At 41.4% G+C, this 19,006-nt stretch overlaps 1 protein-coding gene and 1 long non-coding RNA gene across 2 annotated transcripts; one reads left to right on the top strand and one right to left on the bottom strand.

Annotated features, from left to right (window-relative positions):
• Positions 1–9,214: 9,214 nt before the first annotated feature.
• Positions 9,215–10,736, bottom strand: ch25h (cholesterol 25-hydroxylase). The gene has a single exon (XM_046368676.1). The coding sequence runs from the start codon at positions 10,697–10,699 to the stop codon at positions 9,941–9,943; it is 759 nt and encodes a 252-aa protein (XP_046224632.1). The 5' UTR covers positions 10,700–10,736; the 3' UTR covers positions 9,215–9,940.
• A 2,392-nt stretch (positions 10,737–13,128) lies between these two features.
• On the top strand, positions 13,129–14,215 carry LOC124048170. The gene is made up of 4 exons (XR_006841185.1): positions 13,129–13,235; positions 13,376–13,554; positions 13,643–13,790; positions 14,029–14,215. It is a non-coding gene; the product is annotated as an uncharacterized LOC124048170 (long non-coding RNA).
• The last annotated feature ends 4,791 nt before the right edge of the window (positions 14,216–19,006 follow it).

Consider the following 19,006-nt stretch of genomic DNA (forward strand, 5'->3'; position numbering starts at 1 on the left):
CACATGACTTACACTAGACACACGTTGTTTAATTGCATGCTTATATAATACTGCATTTTTTTCTCTACTCAGGATGTTCTCTGTGTCTTTTGTCCATGAAGCCTTCCTTTAGAAATGAACGATTTTTATGTCAACGATTAAGGGAAGAGTTATTGCTCAATGGCAAGCTCGTCATGTAAAATTGAGTTTTTGCAAAGGCATGACGTCAGTGAAATAGGTTCGGGCACGGTGATCAGTGCTATCCTTTTGAAGTGCCTCAGGGCAAAAGGAAAAGAGAGGTTGATTGCAACACGACTTTGAAGTGAAATGATGCACCTACAATTTGTTCTGGGTCAATGGGCAAAGGAACATTGTGGTCTTGCATGAATTTGATACTATCACTTTTAAAAAGTAAGATTTCGATGATTCATTTTCTAGAATATTGTCAAAACTAGTATTTAATGGGTGTTTTCATTGCTGAAGGGAAAATACAGGAGACAATGTGCTACAAAAAAAGGGAAGTCAAAACCAACCCACCATTTCTCTGACATGCTTCACAATCACCTGCCTTTACTTATGCAACATGGAACAAAATGTCATTCATCATTCAAAATGGCCATCAATTTCCTTTTGGTCAATGTATTACTGTACCATGATAACCTCTTGACCATACAAGACAAGGGTTTTACTTATCAGCCCCCAGAGATGGCTTCATTACTATATGACAATTACAGTATTCTGCTTTGTCACGTTTGTGGACCTTCACACTGACTTGCAATACAACATTATTTCCAGTATAAGATTAATGAAAACTAGAAATGCAACACAGGACCGGACCATGCGGCAGTAGGGTAGCCTAGTGGTTAGAGCGTTGGACTAATAACCGAAAGGTTGCAAGTTCATATCCCCGAGCTGACATGGTACACATCTGTCATTCTGCCCCTGAACAGGCAGTTAAACCACTGTTCCTAGGCCATCATTGAAAATAAGAATTTGTTCTTAACTGACTTGCCTAGTTAAATAAAGGAAAAATAAAATGTCAGAACCCAACCTACAAAACAGAACACACAAAAAAATGTTTGTGTGTGCAATTAGTCTACTGTCTGATTAACAATTTTCAAAAAGTTATTTCTCATCATACTCAGAGGAAATTGATTTTCTCTTTCTGTTTGGAAGGATCACTGACAGTTGATGGACGATGTTACATTTCACCACAGTGGAGATAATTAACTACACTTTCCTCCAACAAAAATGGTCTGCTCAGATGTGCGTTTGTGTTAATTGTTTGACTGCTACTATTGGCAACGTGTCTAATCTACAAACTTTTGTTGACATAAACTTTTCCCATTTAATGAGTTTCTGAGCTTTTCTCATGACACAGTGTTCCTGTAAATTCCATGAGATTACACAGTGTTCCTGTAAATTCCAGGAGATTACACAGTGTTCCTGTGAATTCCAGGAGATTACACGGTGTTCCTGTAAATTCTAGGAGATTACACAGTGTTCCTGTAAATTCCAGGAGATTACACAGTATTCCTGTAAATTCCAGGAGATTACACAGTTGTCCTGTAAATTCCAGGAGATGACATGGTGTTCCTGTACATTCCAGGAGATTACACGGTGTTCCTGTACGTTCCAGGAGATTACACAGTATTCCTGTAAATTCTAGGAGATTACACAGTGTTCCTGTAAATTCCAGGAGATTACACAGTATTCCTGTAAATTCCAGGAGATTACACAGTTGTCCTGTAAATTCCAGGAGATTACACGGTGTTCCTGTACGTTCCAGAAGATTACACGGTGTTCCTGTACGTTCCAGGAGATTACACAGTGTTCCTGTAAATTCCAGGAGATTACACAGTGTTCCTGTAAATTCCAGGAGATTACACAGTGTTCCTGTAAATTCCAGGAGATTACACAGTGTTCCTGTAAATTCCAGGAGATTACACAGTGTTCCTGTAAATTCCAGGAGATTACACAGTGTTCCTGTACGTTCCAGAAGATGTTACATCGCTATGGATGTCTGGAAGACAAGCATCAGTTTTATTTTTTTAAGATGAAACAATACCAAAACAATGGCAAATGTCTATATCACCATCTGTGTCCAATCTAAGCGTTTGCTTGAAGATCTCATTCCAACATATACAATTCAGTATATTTGGATTCAGAATTGAGGGGAAATGAGGGGAAAATCTAGAATTCCTTATTCAAATATGTGTTGACGTTTGTGGTCTCATGGTAAAAGGGGACAAATGAGTCTGGGATTGGCCAGTGGCCACTTGTGTATGGGAAGAGACTGAGTAAGACAATTGAAAACAGGAAAGCAGTCAACTTCAGACATCTTTTGACTTGTGGTCAATATTAACGCAATCAGGCTTTACATTCTGCACTAAGTGTCATTTTTATTCAGACATTTGGAACAACACCAATAAATAATCATAACATTTAAAACATTATAAATCTAAAAGTATATACAAAAAGAAGAGTCATCAAAAAGACAAATAGAAACAAATTTGTGTTGATTTGGCACTCGAGTATCAACTATTTACCCATCCCCCAACACTGTCAACCAAGAGTCAAGACTACATTACCCACCCCCCAACACTGTCAACCAAGAGTCAAGACTACATTACCCATCCCCCAACACTGTCAACCAAGAGTCAAGACTACATTACCCATCCCCCAACACTGTCAACCAAGAGTCAAGACTACATTACCCATCCCCCAACACTGTCAACCAAGAGTCAAGACTACATTACCCATCCCCCAACACTGTCAACCAAGAGTCAAGACTACATTACCCATCCCCCAACACTGTCAACCAAGAGTCAAGACTACATTACCCATCCCCCAACACTGTCAACCAAGAGTCAAGACTACATTACCCATCCCCCAACACTGTCAACCAAGAGTCAAGACTACATTACCCATCCCCCAACACTGTCAACCAAGAGTCAAGACTACATTACCCACCCCCAACACTGTCAACCAAGAGTCAAGACTACATTACCCATCCCACAACACTGTCAACCAAAAGTCAAGACTACATTACCCATCCCCCAACACTGTCAACCAAAAGTCAAGACTACATTACCCATCCCCCAACACTGTCAACCAAGAGTCAAGACTACATTACCCATCCCCCAACACTGTCAACCAAGAGTCAAGACTACATTACCCATCCCCCAACACTGTCAACCAAGAGTCAAGACTACATTACCCATCCCCCAACACTGTCAACCAAGAGTCAAGACTACATTACCCATCCCCCAACACTGTCAACCAAGAGTCAAGACTGCATTACCCATCCCTCAACACTGTCAACCAAGAGTCAAGACTACATTACCCATCCCCCAACACTGTCAACCAAGAGTCAAGACTACATTACCCATCCCCCAACACTGTCAACCAAGAGTCAAGACTACATTACCCATCCCCCAACACTGTCAACCAAGAGTCAAGACTAAACCAATTCACCTTGGTGGTGTGCAGACTGGTTTTATATTATTCTTAACGATTTCGCACAAACCAGAAAAAAATACAACAATACTGTCTGTGAAACTATATATTCACAGTATTATGAATTAATTGGTTTATTTGTTAGGATTACGTAGTGTGACTTATTTCACTAATTGCAGTAGTATTGTACAAAGCTAGAGGTGCACTATTTGATAGATTCCCCCACTCCTCCTACCTCGGGCTTCCAGTGGGGAGACCTGAGGTCAACCTACACCTGCCCCCCTCCCCATCTCGTACTTCTGAGTGGGAGACATTCCCAGGCAGTAGCCTGCTTAGCTCACAAACTAGAATCAGGGCGCCCACTCCGACTATCATTGACGTGCCGTGCAAATGAGCAATAGAAAACCAATTGTGTAAATGTCACCATTCCACCCAAAATTGTACAGGGACCCATTTTTATTTTACCTTAATTTAACTACGCAAGCCAGTTAAGAACAAATTCTTATTTTCAATGACGGCCTAGGAACAGTTGGTTAACTGCCTTGTTCAGGGGTAGAACAACAGATTTTTACCTTGTCGGCTCAGGGTTTCAATCTTCCAACCTTTAGAATACTAGTCCAACACGCTAACCATTAGGCTACCTGCCACCCCATGTCACCTATACCTAAATCTGCCACTGAGGCTTTCACAATATTCCGAAATAAACTTTGGCTTTCATGTTGTCCTCTTGCTCAGCTGTACACCAGGGCCTCCCAATCCTCTTTCTATTCTGGTTAGGGCCAGTTTGCACTGTTCTGTGAAGGGAGTAGTACACAGCGTTGTACGAGATCTTCAGTTTCTTGGCAATTTCTCGCATGGTATAGCCAACAACAATTTTCAGCTGTGCTAACATAATTGCAAAAGGCTTTCTAATAATCAATTAGCCTTTTAAAATGATAAACTTGGAATAGCTAACACAATGTGCCATTGGAACACAGGAGTGATGGTTGCTGATAATGGGCCTCTGTACGCCTATGTAGATATTCCATAAAAAAAATCAGCCGTTTCCAGCTACAATAGTCATTTTCTGATCAATTTGATGTTATTTTAATAGACAAGAAAATGGCTTTTCTTTCAAAAACAAGGACATTTTTTAAATTACCCGGACTAACCTGTACGCCACACATTGACTTGGTACTGGTACTCCCTGTATATAGCCTCGTTATTGTTATTTTATTATGTTACTTTTTATAATGTTTTATTTTAGTTTATTTGGTCAATGTTTTCTTAACTCTTTTTCGAACTGCACTGTTGGTTAAGGGCTTGTAAGTAAGCATTTCACGGTACGGTACACATCTGTTCGGTGCATCTGTTCGGTGCATGTGACAAATAAAGTTTGATTGATTTGATGTGTTAATTCAGAGGTTTCAGCTCTCTCTCATCACTCTGAATAATTATTTGTTTTAGATAGATAGATAGATAGATAGATAGATAGATAGATAGATAGATAGATAGATAGATAGATAGATAGATAGATAGATAGATAGATAGATAGATATCAGCACCATCTTAAAGTGAAGCGCTAAACACTGACATGGTTGGTGGAACATCCATCAAAATAGGAGTCAAATAAACACCAGAACACCTCAAAGCTGAGGGGCCAGAGGTACACTATCAGGTTTCAACTGCGAGATGTACAGTAGTAGAAGATCATTGGTGAGAACAAATCAAATCAAATTTTAATTGTCACATACACATGGTTAGCAGATGTTAGTGCGAGTGTAGCGAAATGCTTGTGCTTCTAGTTCCGACAATGCAGTAATAACCAACGAGTAATCTAACTAACAATTCCAAAACTACTGTCTTATACACAGTGTAAGGGGATAAAGAATATGTACATAAAGATATATGAATGAGTGATGGTACAGAGCAGCATAGGCAAGATACAGTAGATGGTATCGAGTACAGTATATACATATGAGATGAGTATGTAAACAAAGTGGCATAGTTAAAGTGGCTAGTGCTACATGTATTGCATAAGGATGCAGTAGATGATATAGAGTACAGTATATACGTATGCATATGAGATGAATAATGTAGGGTATGTAACATTATAGTAGGTAGCATTGTTTAAAGTGGCTAGTGATATATTTTACATCATTTCCCATCAATTCCCATTATTAAAGTGGCTGGAGTTGAGTCAGTGTCAGTGTGTTGGCAGCAGCCACTCAATGTTAGTGGTGGCTGTTTAACAGTCTGATGGCCTTGAGATAGAAGCTGAACAGGAAGTGACATTGAGCAACACGGTTGGTAAAGTACTGTAGGATACGACTCACAGGAGTAGGTATTCACACATAGCCTGATGGAAAGAACCTCCATGAAAATATTGTTTTTGCCTGCACTCTCATAGCGGAGTCTAAACACCATCATCCCCAGGGTAATATCCACATAGGAATTTGGTTCAAATTTGGTTTGGGAATAGACAGAGGACCATGACACTTGTTTGTAAAAGTACATGATCTTATTGTCATTTAGCAGACATTCTTATCCAGCACAATCAGGTTTAAGTGTGTTGTTCAAGGGGACATCAACAGATTTTTTACCTAGTTATTTCAGGGATTTGAACTAGCAACCTTTGGGTTACTGGCCTAACACTCTCAACCACTATTCTACCTTCCGCAACAGGGATTAGTAGAATTGGAAGATTACTATTCTCAGTATGGGTGATATCACTCCAAATAGTGGTTCCCCGCCTTAAGTCCACCCTTGACTCAGCGGGCTTTGTTCAATCACTGAGTTCAAGGTCAAGTTTTAATTTATACTTGGTTGAGTTGTCAACCAACCTGAATTCAATGTAAAATCAACCAAAAATGTCACCATGTCATTGAATTTAGGTTAAACGTTTTTGCAAATCCAATCAGTTTTCCACGTTGATTCAACATCATCACATTGATATTGTTGGTTGAAATGACGTGGAAACAACATTAATTCAACCAGTTTTTGCCCAGTGGTCATTGCCTCCTATAAACACAATCCAGACTTGACCACATCACAGATTTGATCACAACCCATGGATCTGTGGTGACCCAGTATAGGCCGTAAACCACTATCTGGAAAACACTGCTCTAAAGGCTAAAATAACATTCACAGCAAATCTTACAGATGTGGGATCTTAATTTGAGGCAGTTTGCTACAGCAGGAAAATAATCCTGCAGCAACAGGAAATGTGAATTATTATGTGGATTATAATTCATGGACATTTTTTGTAGGGGTTAATACATTTTTCATTAGGGTCAAGTCTGAAATTGCACATTTTAGAAGTCTCTTTAAACCTTGAATTCACTACAAGTTTGCATTTCCTGCGATGCAGGAAAATTCCCATCAACAAAAAAATAGTGTTCAAATTAAGATCCTACATCTGTACATTCACAAAGATATAATCATACAATATTATAATGTGTTTGCATAGGCCAGCAAATCTTCAATTATTTATGGGAAATTCCCCATTGTCAATCTCAGTCCTTTCCCTTTTTTGGTGAGGCATCGGCAACCTCATACATATTTTGATATTCACAGGGTGAAAAGGTTGATTACAGCATCTTTGTAAGTAGAGGACTTCATTCTGTATTTCCCCTCATGAGGAGAGGTCAGGAAATGTCTGCATCCGTGTCAACAGGCGCTTTTGGCTCTTTCATCTGATTCCAGTAACATTGGAAAGGGCCTAATTAACATGGATACTATTGTCCATACAAAGTAAGAAAGTAAACTGTTTGTTAGAAACAATAAAATGAGTATGTGCTACTGTATACATTCCTGTTTCCTGGTCAGGTCACATGGCGGACGAACAACTCCTGGATGTAGCAATGTGTATCAACCTCTATCGCTCACAATGATATCACCTGATCATGATGGACAGAATAGCACATGGCTTGGGTCCCCAGAGAGAGGGACTTTCCAATGCATTGAGACATTGGTAAGAATAAACTTTCCACTTGGAGAACAGGATTCATGAGTCATCAGACTTATAAAAGCTCCAATGAACCACTAGTAGAATCTAAATATGATTGCCAGAAAAAAAGGTGCTAGGTAGAACCCTTTGCAGGTGGTTCTACATAGAACACGATGTAGGGTTCTTCAAAGAAACCCCTGCATATGGTTCTACCTAGAACTCTCTATGTAGAGTTCTGCCCAAAACCATTTTATTATCTAAAGGTTCTTCCTAGAGCCCTCTATGAAGGGTTCTACCCTAAACCATTTTATTATCTAAAGGTTCTTCCTAGAGCCCTCTATGAAGGGTTCTACCGAGAACCCTTTTATTTTTGGAGGGTTCTTCCTAGAAGCCTCAATGAACAGTTCCACCAGCTTTAATGTCCTTTAAAATATCATATATAGTTTTACGTAGAACCGTTCTTTTCTTTCAAAGAACCCCTTTTACCTTCCAAAGAATCATCAAAGAACCCTTTCTTCCAAAAACAGTTCTTAGGATGTTAAAGGTTCTAGGTAGAACCCTTTGCTTTACAAAGAACCCTTGTCTTCCAAAAAGGATTCTTCAGATCAAAAAGTTTTTGGGTAGACCCTTCTCCCTACGCAAAGAATCCTTTCCGAACATTTTTTTCTAAGAGAGTACAAATGATGTTACTGTACATTCAGAGTACTCATACATTTTAAGATCTGTAAAATACCGCTAAACTTATTCCACATTTTGTTGTGTTACAGCCTGAATTCAAAATGGATGATTTTTTTTATCTTACCCTTCTTCATCATGACAAAGTGAAACATGTTTTTAGAAATGTTTGCAAATATATTGAAATAATATCTCATTTACATGACACATACCCATAACATGATGAAGCCACCACTATGCTTGAAAATATGGAGAGTGATACTCAATAGTGTGTTTTATTGGATTTATCCTAGACATAACTCTTTTTATACATGGCAAAGTGTGAATTGCTTTTCCACATTTTCTTGTTCTGGAATATTTTGATTCTGTACAGGCTTCCTTCTTTTCACTCTGTCCTTTTAGGTTAGTATTGTGAAGTAACTATAATGTTGTGGATCCATCCTCAGTTTTCTCCAATCACAGCCATTTAACTCTGTAACTGTTTTAAAGTCACCATTGGCCACATGGTGAAATCCCAGAGCGGTTTCCTTCCTCTCCGGAAGGATGCCTGTATCTTTGTAGTGACTGGGTGTATTGATACACCATCCAAAGTGTAATTAATTACTTCACCATGCTCAACGGGATATTCAACATTTTACCCATCTACCAATAGCTACTCTTCTTTACACGGCATTGGAAAACCTCCCTGGTCTCTGTGGTTGAATCTGTGGTTGAAATGCACTGCTCGACTGAGGGACCTTACAGATATTTATAATAATAATAATAATAAGATATTTGAATTGTATGTGTGGGGTACAATATTGCACCCAGAGTCCATGCAACTTATTATGTGACTTGTTAAGCACATTTGTCCCCCTGAACTTTTTTTAGGCTTGCTACAACAAAGGGGTTGAATACTTAACGACTCAAGACATTTCAGCTTTTCATGTTTTTATTTAAAAAAGAAATAGAAAAACACAAGTTCACTTTGACATTATGGGGTAATGTGTGTAGGACAGTGACAATTATTAATTTTTTGAAAATCCGTTTTAAATTCAAGTTGTAACCCAACAAAATGTGTAAAAAGTCAAGGGGTGTGAATAGATAGGTGCTGCAGATGTTTTTTTTTTAAGGGGGGGGGGGGTTCTATATGGAACATTTTGGTCAAGAAATGTTTAAACTGCCATTCCAGCATGGTAATGCAAGAGAAGGTGCTTGAACTTGCAAATACGTATGTATCATATAAAACCCTCTGGTAGACTGTCTCCTGGTTGTTCTCACGCAGCTTTGTTCTTAATGACATCTGAGACTGTCATCTCTATAAACCAAGGACAGAAACTAAAAAGCTTATGAATAATGTAGATGAATGACAGCGAGCCGCAGAGACCATTTCTGATATTAGTTTTATTGCTTCTTGTTTTGTAACAAAAATGAGGGGTTCATCCCTTTGTAATAATGCATACAGCTTGAAACAGCTGAACATTTTGTTCAGTGATGCTCACCCAGTAGCACTGAGAAGTTAACACAAACATTTCAATAGTCTTCAGTCATTCAATCCCAGTCAAATTCATTCCGATAGTTCATTTAACTGGCATCAAAGGTCTAAACTGGTTAATGTTTTCAGTTTTGAAATGTGACCTATAATTGATCCACATACAACAATATGTGTTTGTAAATCGTAGAGTCCATAGCATGAATCTTTAGAGATAACCTTCATATACAAGAGTCATAGAAAATCCGCTATAATAAATAACACATTCGGTTAAATAAATACTTAGATTAAAACAGCTCTATCTTAACTAAGATAAATAACATCAACATATGATACAATACATCACAAAGTGCCTGCACTCGGTATCCCATTCTTTTAATATAAAAGATATTCAACATGTCCATTTGCACCTTCTTCTGTGCATAAATTCAGTCAGAGCTCTTGTGCAAGGTCCCAAAAAGCCTGTCCCAGTGTGTGAAGTACGGAGCGTAGTTGGATTTGAACTTCAGGTGGTGCATGTCATGGTGCGGAGCTCCACCGTAGAGCCCAAAGGGCACCAGTCTATGTGTGGACCAGGGCAGGTCATAGCCACAGTGGTCCTCCACAGAAAGCCAGATATTCAGTACATAGAAGAGCATCTCTGTCAGGGGGTGGCAGCCCAGCAGCAGAGGGTTAACCGACGAGAAGAATCCCAGAGACAGGGTCTCCCAGGCCCCAGAGTACTCAGTGGTCAGGGCGAAGGTTGTTGTGTGCATGTGGTGCACCTTGTGGAATGTCCGGTACAGCCAGGGCACCTTGTGGTGCAGCATATGCCAGATGAAAGACTGAAAGTCGAAGAGCAGGAGGCAGGCGACCACGTCCCAGATGAGACGCAGCGTCCCGGGGGCTTCGGCTATGAAGCTGGCTGGTCTCCAGTACCAGTGCAGCACAGTGAGAGGGAAGAGGAACACCACATGGTTGTAGAGGGAGTGAGCCAGGCAGCTCCACATCATAGTCCAGGAGACATGGCTCTTCTGCTGGATCTTAAAGGTCCTGATCCAGGCCAGCCTGGGGGAGAGGAGGTCCAGCACCACGAAGGGCAGGCAGAAGGCGAGGTAGACACTGAGTGAGAAAAGCACAGGGAAGAAAGGCGACATAAGCCAAGCATTATACCCCAATATGAGATCCCATAGGCTCTGTAGAAGCATTGTGTCCAGGCTTGTGTGTGCATGAGCTGGAAAAGTGTTGTTCAAACAGGTTCCTGCCAATGCTGTCTCTCCCCTTTTATGTGTTTGGTATGAAAAGTATCCACCCCCAGATGTTCCTTATAAGGACTTCCTGAACATTCTGGGGCCTTTTAACTTAGCCCAGTTATCTGACTCTGAGTAAGATTGTTCTGAGGGCTTGTATTGGAAATCAAATTAACGTTTATTGGTTGCGTACACCGATTTGCAGATGTAATCGCAGATGCAGCGAAATGCTTGTGTTTCTAGCTCCAGCAGTGCAGTAATACCTAACAGTACAAAACAATACAGACAAATCCCCAAAATAAAAGGCAATTAAGAAATATTAGAATGAGCAATGACAGAGTCCGGATATATATATATATATATATATATATATATATATATATATATATATATATATATATATATATATATATATATATATATATAAATAATGGTGTGTATGGACAGTATATGAATAGAAAGTATGTGTACAGCAGTAGTTATATAGGATGAGCCTTGACTAGAATACATGATATACATATGAAGTGGGTAAAACGGTTGGTAAACATTATTAAAGTGACCAGTATTCATTGTAGGGCAGCAGTCAATAAGGTGCAGGGTAGAGTACTGGGTAGTAAATTGACAAAATATCAATATAATCATTCAAATAAATCCATTCATAACTAGAAATGTGTTTTATTCGATTATACAGTATGTAAATTAGCAATGAGGGCATTCAACTGTTTGTAGACAGTCACAAGTCTGACAAATGTTTTGGGGAAATACTGGCTGAAGACCTTCCCTACTTTGTGCATATGAAGCAATGCAACTTCTTTGAGAATTTCTCAAATGATGAATAATAAATTAATGCCTCTTGCATAACTCTGTAATTCGATAGAATAGTAGAATACTACTGTTTTCTCTGTTCTGGTTTTGGCTGGACATTTGCCTAAAGAGCATCTGCTCTCTCCCTCATCTTACACCTTTCCTTTTCCTCTTTATCTAGTACACTACACCGCCAAGTGGTCAAGTTGAATCATCTTATATTCTGCAACTCCATCCAGTTGTTGAGGGGACTGTTGTGTACTCACGTTATAAAATTGGTTGTAAAGTTTTTGGCAGAATGGAAACTTGAAGTTTCAGATTCTATGCCAAGGAGTGGGTAGGTTTCGGCTGTGTATCAATTGTCAGGCCAACACACTACTCGCTGCCTTCAACAGTAAAGATGAGGTAAGAAGCATAAGAGACAGGATCTCATAGACAAAACAGCATCTTTGACATTCCTGCTTCCTGCTGAAATTTGTGTAATTTCTGTTATACTAGTAATTTCTCGAATTGACATGGTATAACACAGTAACTCTAGACCACCTTTACTCCACACACATAGAAGTGTACAAAGCTCTCCCTCGCCCTCCATTTGGCAAATCTGACCATAATTCCGTCCTCCTGATTCCTGTGTACAGGCAAAAACTAAAGCAGGAAGCACCAGTGACTCGGTCAATAAAGAAGTGGTCAGATGACGCAGATGCTAAACTACAGAACTGTTTTGCTAGCACAGACCAGAAGAATCCCATAACATATTCCAATGGCATTGAATATGACACAAGCCTACCAGACAAGCTAAATTACTTCTATGCTTGCTTCGAGGCAAGCAACACTGAAGCATGCATGAGAGCATCAGCTGTTCCGGACGACTGTGTGATCATGCTCTCCTTAGCCGTTGTGAGTAAGACCTTTAAACAGGTCAACATTTGCAAGGCCGCAGGGCCAGACTGATTACCAAGACGTTTACTCCGAGCATGCACTGACTCTCCTCCTATGCTTTTCTCCTTATCTCCTCTCCATATCTCCTCTCTTGCTATAAACCTCCCATCCCATTTGTCTCTCTTGTTCAGAGGGAGTCATAGTTATGACAGTATCCTCTCTCTTTCTTGTCTCATCTCTCTCTCTCTCTCTCTCTCTCTCTCTCTCTCTCTCTCTCTCTCTCTCTCTCTCTCTCTCTCTCTCTCTCTCTCTCTCTCTATCTATCTCTTTTACAGAGCTGGGTTTCTATAATGGCTCTGTGTCTCAGAGAGTCCAACCCCTGGTGCGCTTGTTCAGACAGACCTCTGGGGCCATCAGATGGGCCTACTGCGACTGCCACCAGGGTAGGTTTATAGCAAAAATACTTTATGTATACATAGAGATAATATACTAAGCAAATCCAGTATTATATGCCGGGCCTACTGCGACTGCCAGGGAGGCCGTGTAGTGATTCCACTGAGCCCGTCCTCCTATAGCTCCTCCCATCAGCCTCCCTTGCTGTACAGAGTATCTGCTCTGTATTTTTTCCAGACAATTGATTGGCTGATGTACCTGTCCTTCCCACCCTCTCTTAGGTGCAGCTCGGCTGGTGGGCGGGACATCGTCAAGAAGTGGACGTGTGGAGGTGTACCTGAATGGTCAGTGGGTCGGTGTGTGACTGTCATTGGACAGACATAGATGCCAATGTGATCTGCAGACAGCTGGGGTTGGGGTAAGAGAGTTGTAGGAGTGTGTATGTTTGTGTGTGTGTGCCTCCTCATTGAGATCGGCATTGTAGCATCGCAGCATTTCCGTTTCAACTGTAAGACTGTGTGTGTGTGTTTGTGTTTGTGTGTGTGTGTGTCTCCTCAGTGAGATCGGCACTGCTTTGGAGCAGTCCAGGTTCGGCTCGGGCTCCGGCCTCTTCCATTACGAGCGGCTGAGTTGCCATGGTGATGAGAGCTCCGTCAGCCAATGCCAGAGCAGGACATTTGTTACCGGGGACTGTAGCCATGGAAATGAGGCGGGAGTTGTGTGTGCTCCACCAGAAGGTCAGTAGGAAGCTAGAGAGAAGGAAACACAGTGCGTACCTCGTGCCCCTACTCAGCATCCATATTGTGCTGTTGTATCCTCCCCCAGGCAGTGGTCTTCCTCTATGATTGGTTGGAGTAGAAGAATACTTTGAGGGGCGTGTTGAGGTGTTCCACAGTGGTAGGTGGGGGTCTGTCTGCGATGACCAATGGGACGACAGAGATGCAGAGGTGGTCTGTCAACAGCTGGGCTTCGGGTGAGTGTGTGTGTGAGAGAGAGTGAGAGAGAGAGAGAGAGAGAGAGAGAGAGAGAGAGAGAGAGAGAGAGAGAGAGAGAGAGAGAGAGAGAGTGAGTGAGAGAGAGAGAGAGAGAGAGAGAGAGAGAGAGAGAGAGAGAGAGAGAGAGAGAGAGAGAGAGAGAGAGAGACTATAGGAGTAAATATATTGAAGCTAGAGGAAGAGTCATTATTGTTGTTTTGACCCATGTGTGTTTAGGGGTGTGGCGAAGGCCTGGTCGTGGGCTCACTTCGGACAGAGCTCAGGTCCCATCCTATTGGACGCCGTGAGGTGTCTTCACTGACATTTTCAACCTGTCCCCATATGAGTCTGTAATACCAACATGTTTCAAGCAGACAATCATAGTCCCTGTGCCCAAGAACACTAAGGTAACCTGCCTAAATGACTACCGACCCATAGCACTCAAGTCTGTAGCCATGAAGTGCTTTGAAAGACTGGTCATGGTTTACATCAACCCCATTATCCCAGAAACCCTAGACCCACTCTGCCTCCAATAGAACCACAGATGATGCAATCTCTATTGCACTCCACACTCCCCTTACCCACCTGGACAAAAGGAATGCCTACATCAGATTGCTGTTCATTGACTACAGCTCAGTGTTCAACATAATATTGCCCTCAAAGCTCATCACTAAGCTAAGAACCCTGGGACTAAACATATTTCACTGTAAGGTGATTTCACTGTACACTTGTTGTATTCGGCATATGTGACAAATTACATTTAATCTGATTTAATGCGTGGGTTCAATTCAATTGAATTCATAATATTTAAATCTCCAAGGGTCAGTTATTGCTGGGCATAAAAGGCCATAGGCTGCGTGCAAACAATAGGCCTATAATGAAAACATGATCATAAATAAACTCCAGGACCGGTGGCGACCCGTAATTCAGGGCAGGTGGGGCAGTTTTGACCCCCACCTGTTTAGCACAAAAATATATATACAGTACCAGTCAAAAGTTTGGACACACCTACTAATTTCTTTATTTTTACCATTTTCTACATTGTAGAATAATAGTAAAGACATCAAAACTATGAAATAACACATATGGAATCATGTAGTAACCAAAAACGTGTTAAACAAATCAAAATATATTTTACATTTGAGATTCTTCAAAGTAGCCATCCTATGCCTTGATGACATCTTTGCACACTCTTGGCATCCTCTCAACCAGCTTCACCTGGAATGCTTTTCCAACAGTCTTGAAGGAGTTCCCACATATGGTGAGCACATGTTGGCTGCTTTTCCTTCAGTGTGGGCAACATAAGAAAACAACTGGCTGTCTTCAACAAGATGAGGTATTGGATTAAGAATTTTACTCTGAAATACAAACAGGATCTCTTGATGCGATATAAATATATATGTTACATTTGAATTGTATTTCATCAATTAACTGAAGGCACACTTTGGCATCACCTGTGATATTTCTCCTTAAAATCATGATTTATTTAGCCTATACCGTTTTTGTAATTTAGTACTGCTAATAATACCTTTTATTTGTATGATCGACTTGACATGAAACAGTAATAAACACACAGCAACTTTGATATTGCTAGTGCAATATGAATGCTGGGGCAGTAGAGGGAGCTAGGCATTAGTGTAAGTATGTGAAAGCCTAGAGAGGAGGTAGATAGTGCCTGTCAGGACTCAGGGGAGAGGGTGTTGATTGACCTGACTACCTTGGGATCAAATGGGATTATGTGACACTCTGCTTTATGGTCCGACACCTTGGGAGGAGGAAGTGCCAACAACAGTTCAAATGCTGGATGGTTATAATTTTTCAAGGTAGATATGGAAGTCAAGCTGAAAGCACTTGAGTGTCACTTCACTTGGGGCTTGAGGAAGGCTGACATTAAGGAACTGGACAGCCTTCCTGAAAAACTCCTGTATCGCATCAGGAAGATCTGCACTTTGAACCATGCCACATATTTCAACTTACTAGCCTTTCTGAGCCACCTGGAGGAAAACAATGTTAGTGCTCTTGAGTATCTCCACAAGGCTGAGAGTGCATTGAAGAATAGACAGGATGATACAGAGTTACTGGTAACCTATGCTAACTTTGCATGGGTTCACTATCACTCAGGGAACATGAATGATGTGGATGACTAACACTCTAAAACATTTCAGCCACTCAGTAGCCAGTATATTACTGTAATTTTACAGTACATTTCTTGCAGCACAGAAGCCAGTAAATTACTGTAGATTTACAGGACCTTTACTGTAACAAAAATGTATAACATATAACTGGAACACCTTACTAGAGTACCATGCTGTATTTCTAGAATTTACAGTGCATTACTGGAAGCACAGTGGTTAGTAAACTGTTGCAGATTTACAGTGCAGGTCACTAGTGTCAACAACAGGTAGTATTTATGTTACATGTATTTGATATTTCAATATTTTCAATACCTATTTTGTAATTTGTATTTCACTGGCCCGAACTAGATTTCATGTAGCCTATTTTGTAAGAGTTTATTTAGAATACTTTTATTTTGTATTTTCTAATACGAATATATACTTGCAAGTAACACCTCTCTCCATCTTATCCTCTCAGCCTCTATGAGTGCCATCTCATGCTTATCAATTGTTTCCCTTTTTTTGCTGCTTATTGCCAGTTCTTTCATGTTTTCATGCAGTTTCGGTGTTCTGGACTGTTGTCGTGTGAAGTCAGCAAAGAACTTGCATGTTTCCAGTCTGTCAGTCCTGGGTTTGCTTAATACATTTTCTTCTTAGAAAATAGTTTGCAGCAGAAGCAGAAGAGGCTGTTGTTTCTTTCAGAATACACCAACCAACTTCAAGGTCTTTCTTCTTACATCCCTCTCATTCCGTGGGAAAACAAAGTTAGGTGGTACCTCACTTGGTCCTCTGCAAACTAGTTGTGTCCGGATTCTGTCAATCAGAACTTAAGGCCAGTCAGCAGGGTCTGTAGACAGTGGTTCATCCTCAGCAGCAGGATTTGGTAAGGATGCTGCTACAGGCATTTCTAACAGAGAGCACATGGGCATTAGTTTACACACGTTATTCACAGCATTTATAGTGGTGGAAATCCCACATACATACCCTGTAATAATAACATCATCATTGTTACCTACAATATGGAAACTTAAAACTTTGCAAAAAGGGAAATTATTTATTTTGTTTATGTTATGCAGGGATGCACACATAAACACATGTGCGTGTACCCACACAAATGTGCACATGTACACAAACACACCTGAAGAATCCTGCTGGTGAGAACTGGAAGTAAATGGGTCTTCATCCTCATCCTCAGGCTCAGACAACATTTGTGAAGAGGCCTGTGTGGCTGAGGAGGTGGATGGCTCCTCACCCTGACCAGTGCCAGAAAGTGCTCCAAAGTGCCCCTGAATTTGCATTGAAATACAGTATATGAGTCTAACACCCTAACTACATTTTTTGCACAATTAAAATATACATGTCATTATGCACAATTTATCAAACTTTCAGAATAGGAACCAAATTAACCCCACAACCTCCTTGGTTAATTCTAGGCATAAGACACCCCAAAATACTCAATATATCACAAAAGATACAAAATATCAGCATAATATATACGTCTTTTAAGTTAGCCTACAGCATTGGAAATTCCCTTACTGAGTTCAAGACCTGGTCAATACAATCACAGAAAACCTTTATGTCTGTCACGACTTCCGCCGAAGTTGGCTCCCCTGCCTGTTCGGGTGGTGTTTTGCGGTCGTCGTCACCGTCCTACGAGCCACTACCGATCCCTTTTTCGTTTGTCTGTTGGTTTTGTCTTATTAGTTTCACCTGTGTGTATATTAGTTTAATTAGCGTCCTTATATATAGTAGGTTGTCCCGCCCTTGTTTTGTGCGGGATTGTTTTTGTTACTCTGTTATATGGTGGTTTTTCGTGTATGTATTCTCCGGACTATTTTGGTCCTGTGTTTTGGGCTGGTTAATTGTATGCGCCCTGTGTGTTGGCGTGACCGTTTTGTGCGCCGGAGAATAAATTGACACTCTACTGAACCCTGCTCTCTGCGCCTGATTCCACCCACCACTCCGAGTATCTCGTGACAATGTCACCTCAATGAAAGTTAACCAAATCAATAATGTGCTAGTTAGGTTGTAATCATTTTGCTGCAGGCTACACACATTATTATGATGAAACTGTGTGAAATGATATCCAATGTTATGTAAGCTAGTTGGACAAAAAACACAGAATATTGTCATCCTATGTGTTATAGCATAGCAAGCAACATAGCAACATAGGCTAACAAACATAAGTGGTACACTAGCCTATTTCATTCAATGCATAATATTATACCCATAAAGAGATGATATAGTTGATATAGCGCCGCCAGAACTGCCAGTCGGCCAGGATCTGCCAGTCGGCCAGGATCTGCCAGTCGGCCAGGATCCGCCAGTCTGCCAGGATCCGTCAGTCTGCCAGGATCCACCAGAACTGCCAGTCGGCCAGGATCCGCCAGTCGGCCAGGATCTGCCAGGATCCGCCAGTCTGCCAGGATCCGCCAGAACTGCCAGTCAGCCAGGGTCAGCCAGGATCTGCCAGTCAGCCAGGATCCGCCAGTCAGCCAGGATCTGCCAGATCCGCTAGTCAGCCAGTTTACGCCAGTCAGCCAGGATCTGCCAGTCAGCCAGGATCTGCCGGAACCACCAGCCAGCCAGGATCTGGTAGATCCATCAACCTGCCTGAGCTTCCTCTCACTCCTGAGCTTCCTCTCATTCCTGAGCTTTCTCTCACTCCCGAGCTTTCTCTCACTCCCGAGCTTTCTCTCACTCCCGAGCTTTCTCTCACTCCCGAGCTTTCCCTCAGTCCCGAGATGTCTCAGTCCCGAGCTGCCCTTCAGTCCCGATCTGCTCCTCAGTCCAGTGGGGTTCTGGGTGAGGACTACTAGGCCATGGTCGGCGGCGAGGGTGGACTATCCAGGGACACGAGGAGAGGGGACTAAGACATTGACTGAGTGGGGTCCACGTCCCGCGCCGGAGCCGCCACCATGGACAGACGCCCACCCGGACCCTCCCTGTTGTTTTGAGGTGCGTTCGGGAGTCCGCACCTTAGGGGGGGGGGTGGGTTCTGTCACGCCCTGGTCGAAGTATTTTGTGTTTATCTTCATGTTTGGTTCAGGCCAGGGTCTGGCATGGGGTTTTTGTATTGTGGTGTGTTTTGTCTTGGGGTT

This window comes from Oncorhynchus gorbuscha, linkage group LG11, assembly GCF_021184085.1.
Source record: "Oncorhynchus gorbuscha isolate QuinsamMale2020 ecotype Even-year linkage group LG11, OgorEven_v1.0, whole genome shotgun sequence".
Taxonomy (NCBI): Eukaryota; Metazoa; Chordata; class Actinopteri; order Salmoniformes; family Salmonidae; genus Oncorhynchus; species Oncorhynchus gorbuscha.

Coding starts and splice junctions, on each gene's coding strand:
- ch25h (XM_046368676.1), bottom strand. CDS start 10,699: ATGCTTCTACAGAGCCTATGGGATCTCATATTGGGGTATAATGCTTGG.